The following is a 16,185-nucleotide window of genomic DNA, read 5'->3' on the forward strand; positions in this document are numbered from 1 at the left end:
GCAGTTTTGTTTTTTTAAATTAACTTTTCAAACATTTTCAGCCTACAAGTATAAGAAAATAAAAAATATAGGAATATAGAAATTGGAATTATTCTAAGAGATCTGGGTTCATTTCTGATCAAAAAACTTTGCAATTTTGCATAATCATAGCATTGTCCCATCTCTTATCCAGGCTTGGATGAGACTAAAACAATCCTGGTTGAAAGATGGGATAAAATTTTTAATACATAATTTTTATAATTGAATTGAATCAAATTTTTATCTTCTAATCATCAAAAGCAATGTGAACAAGAAAAAATATTTTATAAAACAAAATCTTTTCTTAAATAATTCCAAAATTTACATTATCAAAACATTTACTTAAATGAATAGACAAAAATAATCTAATGTAGATAATTTCTGGCAGTAGCTAATAGTTTTTCCATATGTAAATGTGTAAAGAGTAAAGAATGTCTTTGTCTAAATTCAAATAAATTATAAAAATGAATTATGTTGTTTTATTATTATTAATAAAACAACATAATGTACTGTACACTTCTTGTATTACTAAAATATTTGTAAATGATAATAGAATGATATTTCATATTAGTGTATCTTTGAGATCAAAAGGAAAAACTCATTACATCTAGAATTCTTAAATTAATATTAACAATTTCATTTTGAAACACAAATATTTATATCTTATTACAACTAATAATTCAAATCTCTGGAAAAAAAGCATTTTTCTTTTTTATCCATTTCAGCATTAACTGATGTTTTAATGATTAATTAATAATTACGAAATATCAATTTAAATTGGAAATAAACTTTCTCAATCTGAATTTTAATATTTGTAATTATATATAATTAACTTATAATTTTGAATAGTTATTGAATATAGTCAGTATTGAAATGAATTTTCAATATTTACAACATTCAAATACTAAAAATTTCTGGTAATTTTTTATAAATGAACCAAACAATGTTTATTACACATTTTCCATCTGTTAGAAAAAAATATTTATTAAAGACTGCTCATCTTACTAGCTTTTGTCAGTGAATCTAATTATTATGTATTTTTTACGACTAGAATCGAAAGCAGAGTATTTTCATCTTGATAGTATTATTATGATTTGAACTATGTATAATATATGATTTTTTTTTATCTGTATATAATAAATTTTACTTTCATTTGACATTTCCCATTATTCAAAAGTTTTAATAACACAGTAAACAAAACAATTTTTTTAAAAAAATGTTTTTATTCAAAGAAATACAAAATGTGCTTCTCAAGTGAAGTTTTTCATTTATAATCAATCATCATGTATACATTACATAGTATGGTTTTGATATTCCAGATATTTATATTATAGGCACTTTTATATTTTTGATCTATAGAATTTTAATAAAGCTAATATTTCTGTATTCAAATTTAATAAATTCAAATCACATTATCTGTAAATATATTGATTGCTACAATTTCTTGTGTACAAATTTCTAAAATAAAACATTATCACATTAAAAATGATCTAGAATTAAGAAACCATACTATATTAAAATACATTTTATCCTATTAATATACAGTACCCTAATGTCATACAAATCATTTATTCTAAAAGCACAAGTATTCAAAATACCATAACATCATTTTTCACACATAACATTCCATAATTATAACAACTTTATTTTATTAATAAGCAGTCATCTTAAACAGTAGTACTGAATTTGTTTTAACAATACTTTTCAGAATTCCTATTGATTTAATAAAATTTCCAATTAAAAATATATAACAAATATTAAAATAGGATTATTAATTACAGTACAATGCCCTTTAAGAAGAAAATATATTTTGATCTACATGCTAATACACAGTTTTATATGAAAACTGCTTCATTACAACAGAAATATTTTTAGATATGTATTATAAATCAAGAAACAAACTGTTTTTTTTGGAATAATGATTAACATCATCTTAATTAAATTAATAAATATTAAAAAAACAGTATTATCTTAAGCAATTGTTTGATTATTATTGCACTGAAACATCTTAATACAAATTTTAATAATAAAAATACTGCAATTGTAATATTGTGAAAGTCTAAAGCTTCAACATGGTCAAATGATATTTGGTTTTATTTTGGTTATAATTCAACATTCAGTAATTACAAATACATCTCAACAAATGAATAATTGTAATTAGATATTTGTAAAAAAAATATTAGTAATATAAAATATTTTATTAATAATTGTCTAACAATAATTTTGAATTAGCATCTTTTTATTATTCAACAATTTTTTAAAGCAATTATATGTTTTTAGGAAAACAAACCTTAAAATTACTTTTAAAAAATTTATTCAATAACTTCTTAATTAAGATAATGGAAAGTTGAAAGTATGAAAAAACATCATTTTACAAAATATGCAGATATTTAGAATTAATATCTATTAAAAAATTTTTTCCTTCATACTTCTATACTTTTAATATAAATTTTACAGTTACAGAATAAACTCAAATATAATGAATACATTATATTATATGGCACAGAAAATAAATCCATTAAAAATAAAAATACCAATTGTTCAAAAATAAACAGTTTATAATTTTCCTAGAAATGAATTGAAAAAAATTATTTTAACCAAATAATTTGTTTTTAATATTAAAAAAAATCAAAAATAAATCTGAAACTAGCAATCTCTATACCTAAAGAATTCATTATGTACAAGGCCTTCATTACTGTGTATTTACAGGAAGACACATTCACTGGTTCTTAACTATTTTATAATGGAGTAAACAATAATATTAAACTGATGAGGCCTTCATTTAGAATGTTCATTAATTTATAAATTATAGCTTGTATTAATTAAATGTAGAATCTCAAATAAGATCTTTAAAAATATCTTACTTTAATATTAATTAATCAATTATTTATCATCACTATTTCTATATTCTACAGATATTTGTAAAAAATTATTATTTGACATCATCTTTGAAACTGAATATTCTGCTCTTGATAAGCAGAATATTCAGTTTCAAAATTATATGAGATAATATGTTTTGATATGTATCGGGGGGAAACAAAAATAACTGAGTTTTTACATTCATGTTTTATAGTTCTGAAGATTTTATTGCATTCAAAATTTATAATTAAGAAACCCTGATGTATTTAACATATTATTTTGAATATATAAAATTGCAAAGAATCAAAAATTATTTGGTCTTGTTTTATATTATTCTATAATAATTATTAATCTATTAAAAATAATAATTAATAATGTTAGTTGTTCTTTTCCAATTAAACAAAATAATCCTGATCTATTTTAAATAAATACTAAGAGCCTCTTCAAAACACCTGTTCCCTTCCTCTGTCTCTTTGATTTTACACTTTTCATCTTAGGAAGATCAATGTATTTTTTCTAACATGAAAAGTATAAAACCAAAAAAGAAAGAGAAAGGGAGCAGGTGTTTGTATGAAACCAAAGAAGAACCAAAAAGAAAACTCATCAAAAGGAAGAAATTGAGAACTAAGAGCCTATTAATGAAATCAGCCTAATCAAATTACTTAATTTCTTTTAGTAAGACAATATTTAACAGAAATTAGATTAAACACAAGTCTCTGTTGGATTATTAATCTCAATACAATTAACACTAGTAAAGCTTAAATTCTTTCTAGTTGATTTTCTATGAAAAACTTTTGTGCAGAAAGATCACCATTTTAGACTGACCAATAAATTTTGAAAGCAAATAAATATATACTACAATATTATAACAGTTTTGTGTTTTAGTCCATATTAGATTCAATTGTATTGAAATTTCTAATTAAAACTATTTCAGATTTTCAAATAATAAAATTCCAAATAAAATGATAATGTATGTTAATGAAAATTAAACTGACAAGACAGTTGAATAGTTCTTAATTTTCAATTTTATACATTGGAGTTTGTATAATGAAACTTCTATTATTTTTAAACTTATCTAAGATTTTACCTACTTTAGTGAAAAGTAAAATTACACATACATTAAAAATATACTAATTATGAGGGAAAAAAAAATTAGAAAGTAAACAATTGTTGCTCAGTGGAAATATTTAATACTAACAATGTACAAATTATTTATAAAGTGAACTACAACATATAATATAGTATATTATTTTGTGATTGAATAGAACTTTCAATTTAAAATAAAAATTTTTGAAGATAATAATTCTTCTAATATTAATTTGCTATTACTGAATTTATATTAAAAAAAATAAATACAAATAATAATAAGTAAAGTTTTTTTTTAATTTTAACAAATTAAGAATTCCTCAACAATGAAAAATCTATTTTAAGTACTACTGCATTTAAGTTTCCAATTATGTATTGTATCAAATTATGTATTTAAAAGTACATAATTAAAAAGAAAAATGCTGAATAAAATTTCTAATTTGAAATTAGCAAAATAATAATTTTTTAGATCTATATAAAAGATACTTTTTATTAAAAATACAGAAGAATTAATATATCCAATACCAATTATCATCAATTTGAAATTTCAAAACTTTGCAATGCTAAATATTATACATAGAATAAAAATATGTAAAAAAGTGCAAAAATTCTACAAACTGAATATAAATAAAAAGTGTTATATGTTGAATAAAAAATATGGAATTAAAAACATTAATTTTTGATATGTGGAAAATCATTAACACAAATAATCAAAAATATAAAATCAGAAATAAATTTAAATATTCAAAAATTTAAATTATTATTTGATAATTAGTTATTTAAGAAGGATCTTTGATTATCTGTAAGTACTTGTATTTAAAAATACACATAACCATTTTAATGTTTCATTTAAAATATAAATAAATGAGAATGGATAATGATTGATTTTTCTAGATGGAAAATGCATTTGAAATATTCTTATCTATCAAAAAGTACTTTTATATATAGTAATATGATTTAGTAATATATCAAAGTTTTTGATTAATTAAATGTATAATCAATAGCATATTACTATAAATATATAAATCTACACTTATTCTACCAAAATACTGAAATGTATACTGAATTAACTTTATAAATTTCTAAAAATTGCCAAATTTCTTTTTTATTCACATTAAAAATAAAATTTTGTAGTTATAAAGATTGACATTCCAACAAATTGACATGAAAATCAATTGTTATACTTAATGATTATTTGTTAATTTTCTAAACTATAAAATACACTTACTTGGGTTTTAATTTAATTTCAAAACAATCACTAAATGTCAAAATTAAAAAAAAAAAAATTACATGAAATCAGAAGATTTTCATTAGATTACTAAGATAAAAGTTTAAAAAGTTATCACCTGTCATTTAGCTTAACAATCTGTAGAAACATTCTAATTGGACATGAATCTATATGTGAAGCTACAGACTTTATAAGTAGGCTTTACATTAACACAAAAATCAGTTCAAATTCAGCCATGCTTTATAATTATTAAACACATGATGTAATTAAGGAAAATATAATTAAAAATAAATGGCTTTAAAAAAATTTCAAAATTTTAGTATCTTTATAATAACAAAACTGTTAATTTTTTAATTAAATCAACTATTATACTAATCTGAACTAGCAATCTATAACAAATATTTGTTGCTAGCTAATATGACTAAACATANGTCCATTCAAGATGTAGACATACATGTGATCTAAGCTGCTTGTTCAAATATATTTTATAATATCTATCTTTTTAAAGTGTAATTGCTTCTCATATATTGCAAAATGTGTCCAGTAAAACCTGTTCATTATGATTCTGTAATAAATCTCGTAAAATGTAAACGTTTAAGCTAATATACATCCTAATGTTATCAAGTATAACTTTCCTTATATTTAATATGATGAGAACAATTATGAAAAATATTTTAATACTGATTAATTTTCTGTTTATATAAATGAAATATATATATTTATATATTTGGCAAATTATCACATTTAAATACATTATTAGATTTACATTTAAACATTATGATTTGGATATAATGTAACATGAATTTATGAACAATTTTCAAAGGAAATTTTCATAAACAAAAATCACAAATTAAATGAGATCAATATTGAATTCTAAACTGAAATTGAATTGAAAAGGAATAATGATGATAGATATTTTCAATGGTCCACAAAAAGTGAAAACTGGTATAAAACGAAAATATAAATGGTATCAAATAGGACAAATACAAAATAAGAATGCACATTTTGAAATTAAGAAATGAAAGAAAATACAAAAACACTTATTAAATGCAAAAATAATTTTAAACTAATGCCAAACTTAACTATAATTTAGTTAAGATTTAAATACCATTTCATATATTTGTGTTAAATAAATACAGCACCATCTTTCAATAATGATATATAAAAATATATATGTCTACTGCAAATTATAAAATGTTAATTAATATTCTAATCATTATTCTATGGATGAATAAACTTCAATTTTGTTTATCAATGGCAATGTGTATGATACATACATGCAAGTAATCTACAATCAATGAAAAGTATAAGAATTGACATTTGACTAAATTAAAAAAAAAAAAAATGAAAATAGTAACATACATCATCAGCAATTCTCTTTAATACAACATACATTATATCACAGAAAATTTCAATCAATAGTTATGATTATTTATTCCTGAGTGTTTTAATCTTCGATCTTTTCGACGAGGATGCTTTGGACTGGTTTGGTAATGATGAACACGATTTATGCGATTTAAAAATGAACGTTGAAGTTGTTTCTGTTCTCTTATCCATTTAGCTTGTTGTCCAGGATTGAAATTCTCAATATTTTCAATTAAATCTGCAAAGAATTATTTTGTAACTTGTAATATTTATTATTAAATATAAAAGTAGATTTAAAATATTTACATGTTTGTATCAAAAGCAAAAAATTTTTAAATTAAAAAAGATATTTTTAAAATCAATAAAGTAAAACTAAAACTGGAATACAAGACATCACAAATACACACAACCTTCCAGCAGTACTTTGAAATTGCAAACCTTTTCAGTTGTATTAAATAGCAAAATTTCAAAAAACAAAACCAGCAAAAACTATTTGGAATTCCACTTAAAAATTCAGATGTTACAATGTAATTGGTTATATGTCATTTGATGTAAATTACATCAGTAAAAATCAGTTGCCAATGAAAAAAGTTTTTCATACACAACATACACTTCATGCAAGTGATAACTAAAACTGAATCCTGGTAAGAACTATTCTAAAGATCTTGTTAGATTTTTATACATTAGATTCTTATTAGCTTATAGCAGGCTAGTGAAAAGATGTTTTTAAAATTGTTTATAATTTGATAATTAGAACAATTTTTTTTTGTAAATTTTTGTCCGATGGAGATAATTATGATTAATTCTTTTGAAGACAAAGTCCTTTCCAAAAAAATAGGAACCACCATTTATTAACTTTGTGTTCCAGACATTACACTTTTTTAAAAAATGTTTATAATGTCTGGAACACAAAGTTAATAAATGGTGGTTCCTATTTTTTTGGAAAGGACTTTGTCTTCAAAAGAATTAGAATATAATTATTAACTGCTATTTAAAGAATGAAACTATCAATATATTGAATTTTCAAAATAAATGTTATATACTCTATTAAATCATGATGATAACCATAACATGTAACATTTCTAATAATATTTTTAAAAATTAAAATTATTTTATACAAATTTTTTTCTGTGAAGCTAGCTAAAAACTTTTTTCCCCTTGACAAAAAATTAAAACATAATTTGAGTTATCATAAAAGTGTTCAAAATTCAATAAATCAAATATTTTTCATCTACAATAAAGAAAACAAGATTATGTATTAAAATTTTACACTTTCATAAACTGCATATCCATATGTTAAAAGAAACACACAAACTTGTACTTTCAACATATGAACTTGGAACAATGATGTGCCAAATTCTGTGAATTTACAAAATTTTAAATAAAAATATTCAGTTAATTCAAATAAACTTACTTTTACAAAATATTATCAGAATTTAATGATATATATTTTGAATACTGTCTCACTATATTAAAATTACACAAAATTTGGCCAAGCTTTTCAACATCACAATCAAATATACTAATTAAAATAACTATATTTGGACAGAATAAACTGCCTTTTGACTCTATAGTGTTAGAAATCTTGAAACAAAGTAACACTATAGGCATTTGTGTTCACATTAATTTAAATTACATAAACAAAATGTTTAATTTTTATTTTTCAACGAGAAATATATATTTAGTTTTATAAATATATATTTCCTATTTCTACATCTATCTACTTTTTAATACAGTTAAATCAACTTAAGACAGCACCCATGGGATTGCTGCATCATACTCTCATTATCAGAAGAAATAAGATCACCCAGAAGGTTATTAATTGTATTCAATTCTCTTCACTTTTCCATGTCTCAGGAGCACTATATAACTTAACACATTTGGAAACATTAAAATTCACTATCACATAATTTTACTGTACTTAAATTAATTATTGATTTCCATTCTTATACCATCAATATTATTATTCTAATTGAATGATCAGTAAACATACTATATTTACTAGCCACATTACTTTCACTTCTTTCCAGAGATACAGTAGATGATATAGCTGAAAAGATGTGAACATTCTTGCTCCAAAAAGTTTTTGAATGTTCTCTAACAGAACAAACAGCACAAAAAAATCTAGCAACGACTTCCATAACTTTTCCAGCTATTATGAATTTTCATTTAAAAAAAGTTTTTTTATTCTTTTGCTTAATGTAAAAGTGTAAATGTTAAAAACGAATAATATCTTCATTAATTCTGACCTTTCTCAAGATATAACACATGACACCCCTCTATATCCCCACACTCTTGACCTTTCACCACCAAAATTTAATAGCATCAATAATCCTCATATACCAGCTATCATGCCAAATTTTGTTTCTTAATCTTTACCTCATCCTGAGACATTAAGCAAAATAGATACCAACACAAACACAATTTTTTTGCCCTTTTTTTTTACTTTTTTTTATTCAGGAGTTCTCAAAACAGAGATTTGCAAAAGAACTCGAGGGCCAAATTTGACATGATTCCAATACTTTCCCTTGTTATGTATACATAACAGCCAGGAAAGTAAAAGTACAATACTGGCTTAAAGTAAGATCATGTGACCTTCAAACTCTGATCACTAATCACTTCTTGCCTTGTCCATTCAAGATGTAGACATACATGTGATCTAAGCTGCTTGTTCAAATATATTTTATAATATCTATCTTTTTAAAGTGTAATTGCTTCTCATATATTGCAAAATGTATCCAGTAAAACCTGTTCATTATGATTCTGTAATAAATCTCTTGACTAGCTGTTTATTAGAAAACTATCCAAATCTCCACATAACATATACAATACTGTAAAGAACCCTGTCACCATGTGCCATGATCAGTGATGTACTGTAAGATATATCCCAGATAGACCTTTATAAATCTTTTAGAAAAGTGCATTCTTATCCACACTACTACTAATAAAAAAAAAATTCCATTCATGCTGTGCTCATTTAAATGGACTGCTCTATTATCTGGTGCTCTGTTAATTAATAGGAATCCTAATATAAAATATAGCAGAACATAATGGAAAAGTACTCAAGCAAATTACTACCTTATCCAATTCTCTGTTAAAGGGACTCAACTGTTTATTATTTTCATTTATAATTCATTTAAGTAATAAAGTTAAATATAAAATAAAAAACTTTTTATAAATACAATTAAACTGATTAAGTATTGTACATGGCATTATAATTTTTTTGTTTCCATAATATATATCTAAATTATATTTTGAAAAACAAACAATTATAATAATTATTGAAACTGTACAATTTACAGCACATGATATAATAACAGTAAAATCTTTGTGATGTAATATAACACTATCTGTTTTTTTTGTAGACTTCATTAATACTGAATAAACTGTTGATATTACTATGACATAATTATCAACAGTTTATTTAGTATTAATGAATTTACAGATAACATATTATATTATACCACAAAGATTTTACTGTTATTGCATCTGATGTTGTAAATTGTATATTTGTAATAATTATTAAAACAAAAATAGTAATTTGTTACACCACAAAGTAACTAAGAGTGTTAAGAGTTCTTAGTGTGAGACACAAAAGAGGAAACTTATGTTAGATAATGCAATGTGAAGTTAATTCTAATTTCTGGTGACTCAGCTTTTATTTTATGTTTTAACTATAAAAAGAAGATAAAAAAAATTAACTGCTATATATCATATCACTTTTTCAATTCCATATCTATTATAAATTTATTTTTATAAATTATCGAATACTAATCTAAGTTATAAATTTCAATCTATTTTACATAAAATGGATTTTAAATTTGATGATATTAAAATTTAATCATGAGTGGTTTTACTAATAATAATAATTGTTATTATTTATTAACATGAAAACACAGATTTAGTATTAAAATGTTTCCTGTGAGAAAATTAAGCTTTTTGACAATAATAATAGTTTTAATTTTATCAGAATAAAAACAAAAACATTTTCATAAAATTGAAAATCTATTAAAATTTATTTGGCTGAAGCCTTAAAAGACAACAGCCTATTGCTTTGGGGACTCAGATTCAAGTCTGGTCAGCAACCACAGCAATTTTTCAGGATAATCTGTCCCACACATGTCCCTTCCTTTTGGCAGACTGTGAACATGATAAAGCCCATAATGACCACGAGGAAAAAGTTCCATTAATGCCCACAGGAGGAAGGAATTTAAAAAATTTATAACATTATTTATAAAATAAATATACATCAACAACATTTTCACAAAAACAATAATTATTTTTATAATAAATACATAACTAATATAGCCATACAACATTATAATAAAAAATAAAGACAATAAAAAACAGCACAAACAATTAAAATATTTTTCAACTTTTGAAAAATATTGAACAAATATATAACTGTCCTTATTAAATCTCTCTCTCTCTAAAATTTAGTAAGTTGTCAAACGTAAGTGAAAATTAAACAACAGTCTTGAAGAAAATCTGTTTCATTTATAGTTTGAGCATGAATGAATAAAGATAAGAACACACAAATATGATGAAATAAAATACAATGAAATTCATTCTTATAAGTCTATAAAAAATTATTTTGTTTCTTTAATACATTCAAACTAACTAAAGAATGGCAATAGGATCAACTACTTCTCAAACATTTTAAATAAATCTGATATGTTTTCAGAAATAATAAGCAAGCAAATTACATATATATATAAATGTTTGCAGCACCCTTACTTCAATTACACTAAAACACCACTTATGTGCCACCTTCATGGTATAGTTTCTGGCCACATAAAATGAGCTGGGGTTATAAAAAAATTGACACACAGAATAGTAAATTACCGAATCCAGCTATAAGTTCAATACATAAAAGTAAACAAAAATAAATTAATAAAAAATGCTAATAATACTGTACATCCTGTGCAATATACCATATGAATTACAGTATTCAAAAATTTCACACAGGGTTATGTATTAACACTGAATATTAGAGTATTGAAATACATGGTACATATATAGTAAATGAAAGCTGTTTGCAGTACAATTCCTTCAAGTATCAGTACAGTATTAAACAGAATTGTTTAATACCCATAAATGGAATCAGTACCCCTAACAAAATCAACATGTTTATGAAATAGCAGAAAAGATTTTTATTTAAATACTGTATTTTAACAGAATTCAGAAAAATTATTAAACAAAAGTCACAAGATATGCAGAAATATCCAACTGTCAAAAAGTGTTAATAATTAAACCAGTTTTTACATCACACTTGCCAATCTTTTTCTTTGGTGGGTGTTGCAAATGATGTATCAATGATGTAGACTGATCATCACTGAATAATAGTTATACTTTTATAAAATATAATTAGATTTTGTATAAAAATATTGAACAAATATATAACTGTCCTTATTAAATCTCTGTCTAAAATTTAGTAAGTTGTCAAATGTAAGTGAAGATTTATTTTATTTGATCATCATCATCAATCATCATCATCATCATGAGGAATCTCAGCAAACTTTTCCAAATTATAGTAACAAAGATTCAATTTGTTTAGGGATGGTGAAATAACTGAGGTGACTGCAAAGTGAGATTTTACTGTATTTAGATCTTATACAGTAAAGAAGTACACTTTGTAGCAATTACACAAGATTTTTTTTGCATATATTCTAGAATGTTTTGAAAGTTTGTTCTGGACTAAATGCCATTTTGAATAGTGCTAAGTTAAAATTAAACAACAGTTTTGAAGCAACAGTCTGAAGATAAAGGAAAAAAGCTTTAAAAATATTTACCAATAATTACCAATACTCCCTATAAAATGAGTTGGATATATATTTTAATTTTATAGTTATGAGAATATAGAGTTGCATCAGTTGTTCAAATATTTAGTGTTTGTGAAAATGATAGCAAATATATATGGCAATATTTTATAAAAATTTTAATAACAGATGAGAAAAATACAAGCTTTGTATTTTTTCAATAATTATTACAGTAGACCCCCCTATAAAACAGGTTCATATAATATGGATTCGTATATAATGGCGAAAAAATTGCAATTGTATTCGTATAAACATGCTAAAAGAGATTCGTATAATATGGTAAACATCATTGCCAACTCGTGTCGTGACAGGATTGGTCGAATCTAGACCAATAGCGGATATTGCATAAACCGTTGAGTTTAAACAAGCAGCGGACCTACTAAAAACCATTTATTATTTAACGTCCATAAAAATTATATTTATATTAATGATGTCTCCAAAGTTCAGTGAATTTTTCGCAGAAAAATAACTTATCAGGAAATATGCGCCTGCCATTCGATGTGCTGCTTCACAACGAAAACAAGCTTAAGCAATGGCATCGTCGAATGGTACACACTCGGTAAGTAATCCTACAATTTTTTGTTTATAGCATAGTTTATACGGATTATTCCCACAAAATTATATGTGTTTTGGAAATGTTGAGTCAAATTAGTCTAGAATCGATTAATTTTATGGAAGAAAACCTTTGAAACAGCCTGGGCTGTGATTGGCTCATGTGCTGGGCTGTGATTGGCTCATGTATTTAAGTGATCGTAAAACACGAATTCATATAAAACGGAATGTATCTCTGTATTATAGGGAGTCTACTGTATTTCCAAGATAAAAAAAGTTCTTCCTTATTTGAAGGACAATGACTAAGATCTTCCAGTAAAGATATTATATGTTGTAGTTTGACAGTATGTACAAATACAATATAAAGCTACAAAAGATAATGCAGATAATATTACAGAATAGAAGAAAATGACAAAAACAAAAAAACACATATACAAAAAACAAAAAAAAAACAATTTTGACAAAAATGCCAATAAATTGTTTGTTATAATTACACTGCAACATAATTCTATTTACAGATATTGTTTTTATTAACTATAAATTATAAAAAAATTATTTTAAGAATATAAAATATAAATACCTTGAAGAAGAAATTAATCATTTTGGCAAATAACCAAGAATATATAAACTGATGACTATCATAAATGAATTTGTGCTGCAATAAAATAAGATATTACATATTTGAGCTATATTATCATGCAATTTTGAAAATATAAATAGGTTAATTAATAAGAGCATGCTTTTATAAAAAAAAAAGTAAATATCATAAGAAAAAGCCAGTATTATAATGTAAAAGCTTATTAAAATACATATAAATGAGTTACTTATGTTTGCATAAAATTTAACCAGTGAAATTAATTATTTTACTTAGATATTTAATAGTAATTTTTGTTTAAAAAATTACTAATGATGTTTAGTGTAAGCAATAACTATTATAAAAAATGAAAAAGTTAAATGGATTCAAACAGAAGTCTATTGAGACTGCAAAACTATAATGCACAAATTAAAGAGTATACAAATACAGGTATAAAATTTACACTCATATCTCAATGTTAATATAAAAGTACAATAATACAAATCAAATAAGATTGCACCAGTTGCAGAAAATTATAGCCATAAGATACAACTAATAATTATATTAACATTTTAGCTATCTGTAATATAAAATAATCACAACTCGTGTGTTCTATTTAAACCCAAGTCCTTTAATCATTAAAACATATCAATGTAATACACCATCATCAGTCAAAAATATCAAATAAGTTTGGTATTAGAATTTACACAAACTAGTTTAATTAAAGCATATATTCTGGATCATCATTACAAAAAATAAAAATTACTTAAAATAGATAATGTAAAATGAACTTCTAATACATATTAAAATAAATATAATTTAAAAAGTGAATTACCAATTTATAATAATCCTCATTCTTTACTGTTTTTTTATTCTTTATCATTAATTAACAGTAGATTGGCCATTAAAAGAAAAAAAACAAAAAAGAAAACACTAATATTCATAACAAAATAGTTTCTAGTTTGTATACACTGTAGCCTCTTCAGCTACATTTGCTCTCAGTCTGTATATGGTATTACTGAGACATTATTGGACTGCAATTTGAAAAAAAATTATACACCTATAAATTCCCACTGTCATCCGTCTGTCTTTCTGTCCATCCGTCTTTCCTTAATCTCAAGAATGGAGTAAGATAGATGAAAAATGAGACCAGATGTGGAAACCATAGGGGCAGAAGTCCCTGATTAACTATATATGAACTTCCAATGCAAACTGGAAGTCTTGTTATTTCAATTCAAAATTTCCCATGAAAGATGTTAGATAGATGAATGGCACAATTCTGTTGTTAAAGGAAAAGTATGATGTCCAGGGGCAAGCCACTACTAATTTGAGGTGGAGAGCATGTTTTAAATTAAATAAATTAAAAATATGATTACAAATTGCAGCCTGACATTGTGACAATGTCACAATAAATAATTGCTCATTGAGTATACTTTAGTCAATTGGATTCAGAAGTAGCAGAGGTCTAGTCAGGGCAGATCTAGGTTTTTTAGCTGCCCTGACAGGCTTATTGAAGTTCAATGGGTCCCCATTTACAATAAAACAAGTAGTAATATTAATAATATAATAATAATAATAATGATAATTTATAGTAACTATTTTTTACTACACAATAAGTGCTCATTGTTAATGAAAAAGTATTAAAAATTTATGATAATAATTCAATTTTTGTGGCCCCTTGATACTTGAGGGCCCAGGGCTTAATTAAGCCCTATTAGTCCCTATGTAGATCCGCCCCTGGGTCTAGTTAAAGCAACATTGTAAACAAAGCACTTATTTAAAACAATAAACACCAACTGTAGCACTTATTTAGTTCTGTTTGCTAATTCCAATAGATTTTCAAACTCTTGATAGAGTTGGTTTCTGTCATGTTCGCAAAATTTTAGTGAGCAAAAGCAAAGATTACAATTGGAATAGCAAATAAACATCTTAATTACATATTAAAGTCTACACAGCACTAGACAGAGGTCTCTAAGTCAAAAACAAATCCCAGTGTACACAAATGATAAATCTTTGGCAGATTTAATCCATCAAAAAACTTTGATGGATTAAATCTGCCATTTCTCTAGTAAGAGTAGTGTTTTTACATCGATCATTCCAGAAAAGAAAAGTCTAGTTAGAATATTTTATTTTACAGTTTACATCTGCATTTGCAAAAAAAGTAACTTGGGTTTAAAGAAAGTTAATGATAATAGTATGAAAATTTTTTTAAACTAAGTGAAGAGATGAAGGAAAAACACTTAATATTTGACATAGCAAATCAAAGTATGAAAATAACTGACAACAAACCTAATTCAAATGTAAATATTGCAAAAAGGAAGACAGAAGATACAATGTTTTCTATTAAGAATTAAGAAAGAAAGAAAAAAAAAATTGTTTTTAGATTTTAATTTAAGGAAAATGAAGCAATAATTTATCTTAATTTGTCTAATAAAAATATATCAAAATTGATAACATAATTTAAATTATAGAAATTTTTCTCTATTGTCTGCACTCAGATTTTTCACAACAATATCTCTAGCCATCTTGCTTTTAGAAACTCCAAAACAGGAAAGCACTAATCACCTCATACATACAGACATAATATATCTTTTTATCTTACAGGGCCAAGAGAGTAAATTCCTTGATTTAACTGATTTTCCAAAACATTAATAGTTTCATCTCTGTCTTTTTTCACATACAGT

At 24.1% G+C, this 16,185-nt stretch overlaps 1 protein-coding gene across 4 annotated transcripts in view; it reads right to left on the bottom strand.

The window, feature by feature from the left end:
- The window catches only part of LOC111632738 (tumor protein p53-inducible nuclear protein 1-like), a 33,209-nt gene that overhangs the window by 2,172 nt on the left and 14,852 nt on the right, over positions 1-16,185 (bottom strand). The window contains exons 4-5 of one of the 4 annotated variants that reach the window (XR_002757918.1): positions 6,554-6,794; positions 5,948-6,479 (exon numbers count right to left, since the gene is read on the bottom strand). Coding sequence is in view for 1 of the 4 variants with exons in the window: in XM_023377251.1 (XP_023233019.1) it covers positions 6,607-6,794 (188 nt within the window). In the remaining 3 variants the exon portion in view is untranslated. Of the gene's footprint in view, positions 1-5,946; positions 6,795-13,507; positions 13,583-16,185 lie in introns of those variants that run through there. The other 3 variants (XR_002757919.1, XR_002757917.1, XM_023377251.1) reach the window with 3 other exon arrangements.

The sequence above is a fragment of the Centruroides sculpturatus genome, unplaced genomic scaffold (genome assembly GCF_000671375.1).
Source record: "Centruroides sculpturatus isolate CEXI.00-Female unplaced genomic scaffold, Cexi_2.0 scaffold239, whole genome shotgun sequence".
In the NCBI taxonomy this organism is placed as follows: domain Eukaryota; kingdom Metazoa; phylum Arthropoda; class Arachnida; order Scorpiones; family Buthidae; genus Centruroides; species Centruroides sculpturatus.